The sequence below is a fragment of the Canis lupus genome, chromosome 9, assembly GCF_048164855.1.
Source record: "Canis lupus baileyi chromosome 9, mCanLup2.hap1, whole genome shotgun sequence".
Classification (NCBI taxonomy): Eukaryota; Metazoa; Chordata; class Mammalia; order Carnivora; family Canidae; genus Canis; species Canis lupus.
Window position 1 is genome coordinate 72,740,642 of NC_132846.1, and position 10,957 is coordinate 72,751,598.

At 59.8% G+C, this 10,957-nt stretch overlaps 1 protein-coding gene across 2 annotated transcripts; it reads right to left on the reverse strand.

Moving 5' to 3' along the window:
• Window positions 1-1,344: 1,344 nt before the first annotated feature.
• On the reverse strand, window positions 1,345-10,467 carry CKB (creatine kinase B). Of its 2 annotated transcripts, none has more exons than XM_072840065.1 (8): window positions 10,069-10,467; window positions 3,991-4,211; window positions 3,635-3,789; window positions 3,428-3,560; window positions 3,025-3,196; window positions 2,195-2,318; window positions 1,811-2,000; window positions 1,345-1,732 (listed from the first exon to the last, which is right to left on the reverse strand). In XM_072840065.1, exons 2-8 carry the CDS (start codon window positions 4,181-4,183, stop codon window positions 1,554-1,556), a joined length of 1,146 nt encoding a protein of 381 aa, XP_072696166.1. In that variant the 5' UTR covers window positions 4,184-4,211; window positions 10,069-10,467; the 3' UTR covers window positions 1,345-1,553. The 2 variants fall into 2 exon arrangements, with proteins under 2 accessions (XP_072696166.1, XP_072696165.1); XM_072840064.1 differs by lacking the exon at window positions 10,069-10,467 and adding an exon at window positions 4,507-4,665.
• Window positions 10,468-10,957: the final 490 nt, after the last annotated feature.

A 10,957-nucleotide genomic window follows, 5' to 3' on the forward strand; every position in this document is an offset into this window, starting at 1 on the left:
AACAGTCACTTATCCCTGAAACTGTACAAGCAGGAGGGCCCTCGCCTGGAATGTCCATGTATGTGCAAGGGCCCCCTCACAGCCCTTTCTCCTCAAATTACCAGATCCTGCAGTCTACTCTGGGCTGGCCCGGTCCCCACTGACCGGAGACCCTGAAGCTAAGAAAAGGTGAGCCCTATCTGATGTATGCTCCAGGCCAGTCAGCCAAGGAGGGAGCCAAGTGCCAGCCCCAGACCCCAAGTGTGGGTTCAGAGACCCTATCCCTGCTAACCTTGCACACCAGGGGGCCTACTCCCTACTGTGACCATCCCACCCAGGTGTTCACACTCCCAGCTTCTGTGCCTAAGCCCTTCCCTGGCCTGAACAGTACCTGGGTGGGCTCCTCAAATGCACCCTGGCCACTAGGGCAGATGGTTAGGACGTACCTCCTGCAGCTTAGTACCACCTGCAGCTTCTACTCCACTGCTGTCCCCCTAGCCTACTTGTCCTGGGCCCCAGGGTGTGGGACAGGAAACCCCAATCTTCAGTAAGACTGCTGCCACCCAGGGATGCAGTAGGCACAGAGGCCATGCCCGGCTTCTCTCTCCAGTTGCAGGGTAGCCTTGGGGGTGTTAGGGTGCTGGCCCAACGTGTGCAAAATTGAGGTGCCCGAGACCCAGGTGGGGGAGTGGGAGGACCGAGGTGGCCCTGGCCAGCAGGTGGCAGCACTGGCTGCAGAACTGCACAGCTCGAGGACAAATCCTACCACTGGCTGGCTCAACAGGCCCATCTCTACTCCCCATGCCCTGGCCCAGCCCACCATGTGGAGGTCAACCGGGGACAGTAGCTGGGGAACAGAGACCAAGGAGCCCACACTCCTATCCAGGGCCCACCATGGAGGCCAAGGGGCTGGGGCACGCTGAGGGTCCTGGAGAGGCTGCTGCATGTTGGGAGGGACTCCCAACGGGGCCCCAGGGCTAGGAGGAAGGGAAGCTGAGGGGAGGAGGGGTGGCAGAGACCCTGACCAGAGGAGAAACAGGATTCAGGCATTTTTCTTTCCTGGGCTCCTCACCCTCCAACACCCCCTCCCCCCACCACTGCCCCAGCATATACTTCCCCCACTCGGCAGGATGGGGCTGAGCAAAGTGCCAGGCTTCACCCCACAGGCCGGAATGCCCCTAGTTGCTCAAGGTGGAGCTCCTCCTCCCTCTCCCTGTCCCTCCCCACCAGCCCATCCCAGGTCTGTAAGGGAGCCAAGTAGACAGGATGGCAAGGGAGGAGTTCATGGAACATACTGTCCCTTCTTACAGAAAGTGAAGCAGAAAGGGTAGACCTACAATTGGACACACTACTCGGAGACTGGTAGCAGGCCGAAACCCTAGTTTATTTCAGCATCAGCAACATCTTAGCCATCACAAAAATAAACTCTACCAAGGGCAACAGAAGTCTCTACAGCGAGGCTAAGGGCTCAGCCGCCAAGTGGCGAACATCAGAGGGGTGCATGGCGGGCACTGCCCGGGCAATAAGTTAGGAAGCAGCGGGGCTGGTGGTGGTGGCAGGTGCGGGCTGGGGCCTCACTTCTGGGCAGGCACAAGGTCATCGATGGCCTGGCCCTGCTCCAGCCGCTGCTCCATCTCGATGAGCAGCTTCACACCATCCACCACCATCTGTACCAGCTCCACCTCTGAGAAGCCCAGGCGGTCTGCGTTAGAGACATCAAAGACGCCACCCACCGCAGCTGTGTCCACACCACCTGGGGAGACAACCAGGTCAGCAAGGCGGGTGGGGGCCTGCTCCGGACAGAAGACTGCCTACAGCCCGTCCCACTCACCTGTGCCTCGTTTCTGAAGCCGCAGCCGCTTGAGCACCTCCGGGAACTTCTCGTGCTTGCCCAGGTGGGGCAGCTTGATGTGCACACCTGCCCGCAGGCCTGTGCCCAGGTTGGATGGGCAGGTGAGGATGTAGCCCAGGTGAGGGTTCCACATGAATTCGTAATTCTTTGACTTGAAAAGTGTTTCAATCTGGAGGTTGACAAGAGAGGAGAGACCTGGTTGAGAGGCCCGCTGGGGGGACCAGCTGGGACCCTTGGAGCCAGGGAAATTGGTGGGGACACCCACATCCCTGCCTGAGCTCTGGAGCTCTGGAGCTTGCCCTGCCCCCTCCCTGGCACCAAAGCCCACTTGTGCCAGCCCAGCTTGGGGCAGTCAGGCCTGACCTGGGTGAGGCCGTTGCAGAACCGAGTGAACACCTCCTTCATGTTGCCCCCTTTCTGCATGGAGATGACCCGCAGGTGGTCTTCCTCGTTGATCCACACCAGGAAGGTCTTATTGTCATTGTGCCTGGGGGAGGGGCACAGTCAGGCCGCCTCCTAGGACTATGGTCTCAGGATACATCCAGAAAAAAGCTCTAGGGGGGCCTGAGACCCCAGGAACTCTCCAACTCCCTGAGGTGCTCAGTCCAGCTGTACCCAGATACTTGGGCTGCTGCCAGGACCCCAGAGCCATCCACACTTTGGAGGTATGCAGGGAGGCCAGGACCTGAGCTGTGCCCCAGCCTGCCAGTCATTTGCGGTGTGACCCAGGTGTGGGGGAGGGGGCGGCGGCTCCAGTGAGGAGGTAAGGGGCAGGGAGACGCGTCATCTGGCGGCTGAAGCCGCCCTTCGCAGACCCTGGAGGCAGGAGGCTGTAAGCCTCCCGCCGCCCCCAACCCCCACTAGGAAGCATCTGCGTCACCCAGCACCTGGCAGTCCCCGCGGGGAAGGGGATGAGAAAGGAGACGCAAAACAAGCTCCAGCTCCCAAGAGGAGAGTGGAGGAGAGAAGCCGACGCCACCCGCCGCCCACTTCTAAGATCCCGCGAGGCCTCGGCCTCCACTAGTTGGAGTCCCTTCACGTACCTGCGCGGTCAAGGTCACCTACGAGGAGGCCCTGGAGGCACCAACCTGTCCCAGGAGCGCGGCCCCTCCCTCTTCCTCCTTGGCGGCGGCGTGGGGGAGGGCCAAAGGGAGGAGGGAAGGGGACCCGCGGGCGGGGAAGGGGGCACACACCAGATGCCGCGGGCGTCCGGCCAGTCGCGGGCCATGCCCGAGGCCAGGAGCAGGGGCGACACGGGCTTATCGAAGAGGAAGTGGTCGTCGATGAGCTGCTGCTGCTCCGCCTCGGTCATGCTCTTGAGCGCGTAGTACCGGCCGGCCAGGTCGCCGTCCAGGCTCGACAGAGCTGCAGAGGGGCACGCTCAGGAGGGCACACTCGAGCCCCTGCCCCCAGGGCCCCCCGGCTCTGTGGGAACCCGGCCCAGGCCGCCACAGACACGGGGCTGGGCCTCCGTCCCCCCGGGAAACCGGACCCGGCGCGCAGATAAGAGCGTGGCAGCGGAGGCTCGGGTGACTGCGGTGACTGATAAACAAGCCGGATGGGGGGTGGGGGGCAACCGGCCGGCCCGACCCCTACCTTCCACGGCGAGCTTCTCGATGGCACGGCGCTCCCCGCGGCTGCAGTGCGGGGGGAGGCAGAAGCCGCGGATGCTGCGACCCGTGCGCACCCGCGAGCTCAGCACATAGTTGGGGTCCAGGTCGTCGCCGCCCTGGGGGCGGGAGCGGAGGTGAGCGCCGGGAGACCCCTACCCAGCCCGCCCCGCTACCCGGGGCCGCTCCGCACCTGCAGGTTGTCGGGGTTGAGGTCGGTCTTGTGCTCGTCGCTGGGCTTGTAGCCGCCGTGCCGGTCCTCGATGATGGGGTCAAAGAGCTCCTTGAACACGTCATAGGACTCTTCGTCGCCTGCCACGCAGCCCACGGTCATGATGTAGGGGTGGCCTGGGGGAACACGGAATGGGGACAGTGATGTCACTTGCCAGGCCTAAGCGAGGCCCTCAGGACCCCGCAGCTCCGCGCGGGAAGGGGGCGCCGAAACCCTGGCCTGAGAGGGGTTCTGGGGTTAGCTCTGGATCCTAACCCCAAAGGCTGTCTTACGGATCAGGGGGCCGCACCCAGACCCCGGGCCCCGGGCGCGCGTACCCGGGTTGTCCACGCCGGTCTGGATGACGTCGTCCAGCGTGAAGCCGCTCGGCGTGCTCTTGGCGCGCAGCTCCGCGTAGAGCTCGGGGGTCAGCACCTTGGCCATGTGGTTGTTGTGGGCGCTGAGGTCGGGGAACTCATCCTCGGCCGGGAAACGGAGCTTCAATGTGTTGTGGCTGTTGGAGAAGGGCATGGCGGCGGCGGCGGCGGCGGGCGGCAGGCTGCGGGGAGACTGGGGGGTCAGCCAGGACCCGGCGCGTCGGGCCCCCCGGGACCTGCGGGCCACCCAGGGCCTCGCCGCCCGGGCTCCTGGTCACCCTGGGACGCGGCCAAGGTCAGCAGGGGCCGCAGTGCGCGCGGGGCGCTCGCGCTCCGCCCAGGACCCCAACCCCAGGCCCAGCCAGCGCGCGCTCCAGGCGGCGAACCGTGGCGTGCAGGACTCCGCGGCCTACAAGGCCCTTCCCTGAGCAGCGCCCCCGCCCCCGAGCACAGGCGGCCTCGGGTGGCACCACTCACCGGGTGGCCGGGCGGGGAAGGGGCAGTCGGTCCGTCGGCAGCTCCGGGCGCGGCGCAGGCGAACAGCGGCGGCTCCGCGCTCCCGCGGCTCTTAAGGGGCGCGACGCGAGCCGCCCATTGGCCGCTATTTATATCCCATTCATTCCATTGGCCCGCGCTGCGGGGTGGTGCCGCCGCTTTGTCCGCCACCCGCGGCCCCCAACAACCCCCCAAGGCCGCCCACCTCTGCTGTCCCCTCGCCGGGACCCCGCGCAGCCCGCCTTCCCCGTCCGGCGCCTGCCCAGGACCCCGCTGCCGAAACCTCAGGCCCTTGGACGTCCTGGAAATTCCCTCCCACGCTGCGTCCGGGCGGGAAACTGAGGCAGGAGAGCCACTGGGCGCTTGAAGACGCTCGGGCTCCTCTGCATCCGGGCTCTGGCCTTCCCTGGTCCCGCCAGCCCCCACGGTGGTCGCGACGAGGGTCCAGGCGTGAGCGTCCCGGGCTCTCGCCGCAGGTACTCGCTCCTCCCCCACCCTACCCCCGCCGGGTCGGAGCTGCACCGGAGCCGCCGACCTTCCTCAAGGTGCCCGCAGGCATCTCCCGGGCGATCTTGGTGCAGAGTGAAGGCACGCGGGAGGCGCAGTCTGGCTGGGGCCCAGCGGGGCGGCGCCCGCGGTGCCTTGACCTTGGGCAAGTCCCCCAGTTCTCGGGAACCCCAGCCAGAGACCCCCGGGGCCAGCCTTTCCTGGTAGAGGAGAGAACACTGTGGCCCTGGTAGGCCGCTGGGGAGTGCACAGTCTCAGAGTCTCCAGACCCCAGCCCTGGACGGGGGACAAGTTCATCTCATCACCCCACCCCCAAAGGCGGTCCCCAGAGACTCGGCAAAGATGGGAGGAAACACTAACAAACAACAAGCATATGTGAGATTTAGAAACAAAGGAAAATATCTCACTGAAAATCAGAATCCTCCAAATTAAAACAACAAGGACTGTACCTTCCTCCCCTCGCCCCAAGCACACCCAGATGGCAAGACTGTGAAAGACTGACACCAGCCAGTGCTGGCTATGGGTTGGAATGTGGAGACGGCATTCACACACTCCCTGCAACTGTAAACTGCCACGTCCTTTTTGGAAAGTAATCTGGCAGTATCTATTAGAATTAAAAATGTTTGTACTCCATGACCCAGCAATCCTATTTCTAGGAATCCAGCCTGCACAAAGGACAGTCTCATTCCTCTTTGCAGATAGAAATGTGCAGTGGGAAAAGCAAAGGCACGAATGAACTTGGATAGAACTCGATGCCCATCACCTGGGGACTGACCAGGGCTAGGAAGGCATGTACCCAGCGTGGGAGTATTACACAGCTATTTTTTTGTTAAGATTTTGTTTATTTATTCATGAGATACACACAGAGTTAGAGAGAGGCAGAGACACAGGCAGAGGGAGAAGCAGGCTCCATGCAGGGAGCCCGACACAGGACTTGATCCTGAGTCTCCAGGATCACACCCTGGGCTGAAGGCGACGCTAAACCGCTGAGCCACCCGGGCTGCCCTACACAGCTATTTTAAAAGTGAGTTAAAGGGGTGCCTGGGTGGCTCGGTGGTAGAGTGTGTCTGCCTTTGGTTCAGGTTATGAACCCGGGGTCTTGGGATGGAGTCCCACATTGGGCCCCCCACAGGAAGCCTGCTTCTCCCTTTCACCTATGTCTGTCTCTTATGAATAAGTAAAATCTTTTTTTTTTTAAGATTTTATTTATTTATTTATGAGAGAGTGAGATAGAGGCAGAGGGAGAAGCAGGCTCCCTGCTCAATTCCGGGATCCCAGGTTTACACCCTGAGCCAAAGGCAGACACTCAACCACCGAGCCACCCAGACGTCCCAATAAGATCTTTTAAAAACAATAAAAAATAAATAAAAATAAAAACAATAAAATAAAATAAAAAGAGTTAGACCACTAGTCCCTGAGCCACCAGCAAGGACTCAGCACCCTCCTCCTCACCCCCTTCACCTTTTGAAGCCATCTGTCTGCTCCCGTGAGGCCCTTTGCAGACCACTCCCACCAAGGAAAAGGGATCCTATCCTATGTCTGCTCTCCAGAACCTCCAGCCTTCTGAACCCTTGACTAATGCAAATAAGAGTGATGACCTGCTTCCTGCTGAGAATCATATACACATAGAAATTCAACGGAGAGGAGTGCCTGGGTGGCTCAGGGCTTGAGCGTCTTCCTTTGACCCCCCACAGGGAGCCTGCATCTCCCTCCGTCTATGTCTCTGCCTCTCTTCTCTTCACTTCTCTTTTCTCTCTGTCTCTCTGTCTCTCTCTCTCTCTGTCTCTCTCTCTCTCTCTCTCTCTCTCTCTCTCGGAGTCCCTCATGAATAAAATATTTTCAAAACAAATTCAACAGAGAAATGGCAGAAAGACCCTTACTACTTTCAAGGCATCACTGATGATTACAATGAAAAGAAACTAGTGAAGGTGCTTAAGAAGAAAGCTGCCTACAATGGTGATGTAATTGAGCATCCGCAATATGGGGAAGTCAGCTGCAGGATGACCAGCGCGAGAACATACACCAGTTCCTCATAGAGACTGAACTAAGGACGACTAGCTGAAGTTGCATGGTTGTTGTTGTTTTTAATCTTTTTAAAAGTAATCTCAGCCCCCAATCTGAGGCTCAAAACCCCGAGATCAAGAGTCGCATGCTCCACAGACTGAGCCAGCCAGGTGCCCCAGTTTCATGGGTTTTAACTGCTTTTGACTCACTGAAGCTTAAGTAAGGATTTCCTTGCAATGAGTAGAATTTCCCTTCCGTCCCTTGTCATAAGTTTAAAAATCTCATAGCTTCTACAGTGTAACCATTTGAGGTCTGCTTTCAACTTGGAGCAGTGGAATTCCATCGTTCAATAGAAGGAAAAGAGAAAAGCACCTGGGTGGCTCAGTCTGGCTAAGCCTCTAACTCTTGATTTTGGCTCAGGTCATGATCTCAAGGTCATGGGATTGAGCTCCAAGACAGACTCTGATCCCTCTGGGTGGAGTCAGCTTGAGATTCTCTCTCCCTCTCCCTCTGCCTTTCCGGCTCATGCTGTCTCTCTAAATGAGTAAATAAAAGCTTTCTTAAAAAAAAAAAAAAAAGGTGGGGGGGGGGGTCGCCTGGGTGGCTCAGTAGTTGAGCATCTGCCTTTGACTCCTGGTGTGATCTTGGAGACCCAGGATCGAGTCCCACATCGGGCTCCCTGCATGGAGCCTGCTTCTCCCTCTGCCTGTGTCTCTACCTCTCTCCGTGTCTCTCATGAAAAAATAAAATCTCTAAAATAAAAAGGAATGGAAAGAGAAGAAATGGTGAATTGGAGCTTGTGTGTCAACGTCCACCATTGTTCTGTGACTAAAGCAAGAAAGGGGGAGAAGAGCTTAGCTGTGTGTCTGTTTCACAGAATCAGAATCCCTGCACAGGGAGCTCCGTGGACAGCAAGGTGAACATCACGCTGCTGCCAGAAGGCTGGCCATGAGCAAGCAGCCACGTGAACGGGAAGGAAATACTGTCGGGCTCTGGAAGGAGGTGGGTGCTGCTGGGGTGGGGGCAGGGCAGAGGCAGAGCCCCAGAGGAATTCCAGGGTCTTCCATGCCTCTGAGGAATGGGCACTGGAGCAAAGACCCAAAGGACAAGCAAGTCCCTTCACCTCTGCCAGTGTGCACATCAAAGGGTGCTGACCACACACGGGACTCCTGCCTCTTCTCTCGCTCACCTTGGCGTGCTTTGAGCTGCTCCCAGTCAGCGTTTTCTTAGGCACATAAAACAAACCAAGAAGACAAAAAGGCCAATGGCCCAGGCTGCCCAGACAGCAGGTGTCCCTTAAGACTGGAATTCCTGTATTCTGCCCCCCCCCTGCAGCCCCTTCCTCCAGTTTTAGAAATAATCTGTTGTTGCACTCTCCACCTCCCCACCCCCAAAAGCCTGATGGGCTCAAGTTTCTGTTTCTGGAGATCTGGAGGCCAACATGGCTTTCAGACATGGGGGTGGGCACTCAGGGCTTCCTCTTTGTCCTCAGCCTCTGCAGCTTCTCAGAAGAACCACCCCCACTCCACCCTCAGGCCACCAAGGTCCGGCTTCCCTCTCCCTCCAGGAGCAAGGCCCAAGCTGGAGAGGGAGGTCCATGGGCTTGGGGCTGGCTTGCTAAAGGTCAAGCCCTGGGGATACTCCTGCTGGAGGCTCCAGCAGTCCTCAGCATTCTGACAAGGGTGTTTTATCCATTTTGCAGATAAGCAAAGAAAAATCAGAAGGTGAGTGACAGAAGAGACAGGTCAGAGGTCCAGCAATCCCTCAGTGGGCCTGGAGTGCCTGGCCCTGGGCTAACTTAACCTAGGGCCTATGGCGGGGACCCTGGGGGAGGCCCAGCCTCAGCTGGACTAGACTGACAGCATGGATGGTCAACAGCTGTGTTGGGAGGAGGGGAAGAGATCTTCAAGACCCAAATACCCAGTACCCAAATGTCGGGGCAGCCCCTACAAGGCAGGGACTGCTGGGGAGCCTGGGTGGTCCCAGAGCAGAGGAGCAAGGACGGTCCAGCCTCCATCTGAGCGAGAACATCGCCCCAGTGACCGAGCCCTTGTCTGTGGACCCTCCATTCTCCCCAGGGCCCAAGAAGCCGGTTTGGCGGCGTCTGGGCAAGAAGCTGGATGATGTCACCCAGATAGTTTATGGTCCAGGTTCCTCAGAAATCACACCTGGTTACACATTAACCAGCTGTCCCTGGAGGGGGAGGGGAGCTTCCGTGGAGTCCCCAGGTTTGCATTGGGGCACTCAACCTGCCCAGCAGCGATCCAGCTTTGGGCCCTGGGCCCGGAGAGATAGGCCAGGTGGGAGGGCCAAGCAGGGGACCACAGGTCATTCTCAGAGCCTGTGCTCAGAAGACAGGCAGGGTGTGGGGCGCCGGGCTGGCTCAGTGGGTAGAGCATGCAACTCTGGATATCAGGGTTTGACTTTGAGCCGCATGTTGTATGTAGAGATTACTCAAAAAGAAAATATTTTAAAAAAAGGAAGGCAGTCAGGGTAGACATTGCTTCCTCCTGGTACCCTGTCCCTGAGCTCTGAAGAACCCAAAGGGGAAGCTGGTTGGGGTTAGGAGAGGGGTGACAGCTGCTTTGAGGTTATAGAGCTCTATAGGGTAGGAGGCTGGGGCTAGTCAGAGAGGGGAGGGCCTCAGGTCACCTGATCCCTGCCAGGAGCAGCCTCCCCCACTGGGCATCTTCAGCTTCTCCCTTTCCCCTAGGGTGACTCTAACCTTTTCTCCAGGGTCTTTTTCCTGCCTGTTGTCATCTTTATTCAAACCTACCTTTGGCTCTGGGAAGTCAGATTTACCAGCTTTAAATCCCAGTCCCACTCTGGCCCCATTGGCTATGTGCCCTTAGGCAACTACCTAACCTCTGAGTCCGTTTTCCCATCTGTAAAGTGATCCCTCCAACCCCCACCTTTCCATCCATCTGGTTGTGGAGAGGGTTTAATGCCTTGACACTTAGCTGAGCTTATGTAGAATCAGTTCTTCTTAGGAGAGCCCCAATATAAAAACTCTGCTCTGGGCAAGGTGCTCACCTGACCTGGTGGGTAATCAGCTGGAGCTTGAGGATGCAGGCTGAGGGCTGGGACAGGCTCAGATGGAGCAGATGGGCAATTCTAGGCAGGCCGCCTGGAGGAGGGGGCACTGCAGGAGCCGGCCAGCCAGCTAGGGACAGAGAGGCAACTGGGAAGGAAGTTGGGACCACAGGAAATCACTACCGAGTCGCCAAGTCCTAATTTAGGCTCTGAGCAGGCGCCCCACCCCAGCTCCACACTGCAGCGGAAAGGCTGGGGAAGAGGAACCCCCAGAAGTAGAAAGTTGAAATCTCCCAGGGGGAGCAGCTAGGGGGTGACTCAGGAAGGTGCATCCGGCAGATCGCCTGGAAGGGGGGCTGGCAAGCCAGAGCTGGGGCTGGCTTGTCTCCATGTCGAGGGCAAGGGCAGCGCGGCCAGGAGAAGCCACCAGCGCGCTGGCCCCACTGAGAACGGGGCCTCCCAAGTCCCTTGCCTGTTTACATCCCCATCCCCGGGGGAAGCTCCGCACCCGGGCCAGGGCAGAGGCGGGGTCCCGGCCGCAGGGGACCGAGATCCGAGCCCCAGCGCAGGCCGGCAGCGCAGGGCCTGGGGTGTGGCGGGGCGCCCGACAGCCCGGGGGCAGGCCCGCCGCGGAGCAGCCCGCTCCGAGTCCCCGCCCCGCCTCGGCCCCAGCCACCCGGCGGGGGAGGTCGCGTTCGGGAATCCACCCGGGGCCCCGCCTGGCGTGACCGCACGGCACCGCCCGGCCCTGAAGGCCGCCCGCAGCAGCCCGGCCCGGCGGACGCGCGAGCCCGTCCACGCACGGAAGCCGCCGCGGCCGGGGCCGGCGGGAGGGGCCGGCGGGAGGGGCCGGCGGGAGGGGCCGCCCGCGGGTCCCGGCATTCCGCGC

What these genes read in the sequence shown, in the direction of transcription:
- CKB (XM_072840065.1), bottom strand. Translation starts at nt 4,183, where the DNA reads ATGCCCTTCTCCAACAGCCACAACACATTGAAGCTCCGTTTCCCGGCC. An exon ending in TCAACCCCGACAACCTGCAG is followed by an intron (nt 3,561 to 3,634) that starts GTGCGGAGCGGC and finishes TCCCGCCCCCAG; the next exon opens with GGCGGCGACGACCTGGACCC. An exon ending in CGAGAAGCTCGCCGTGGAAG is followed by an intron (nt 3,197 to 3,427) that starts GTAGGGGTCGGG and finishes GCCCCTCTGCAG; the next exon opens with CTCTGTCGAGCCTGGACGGC.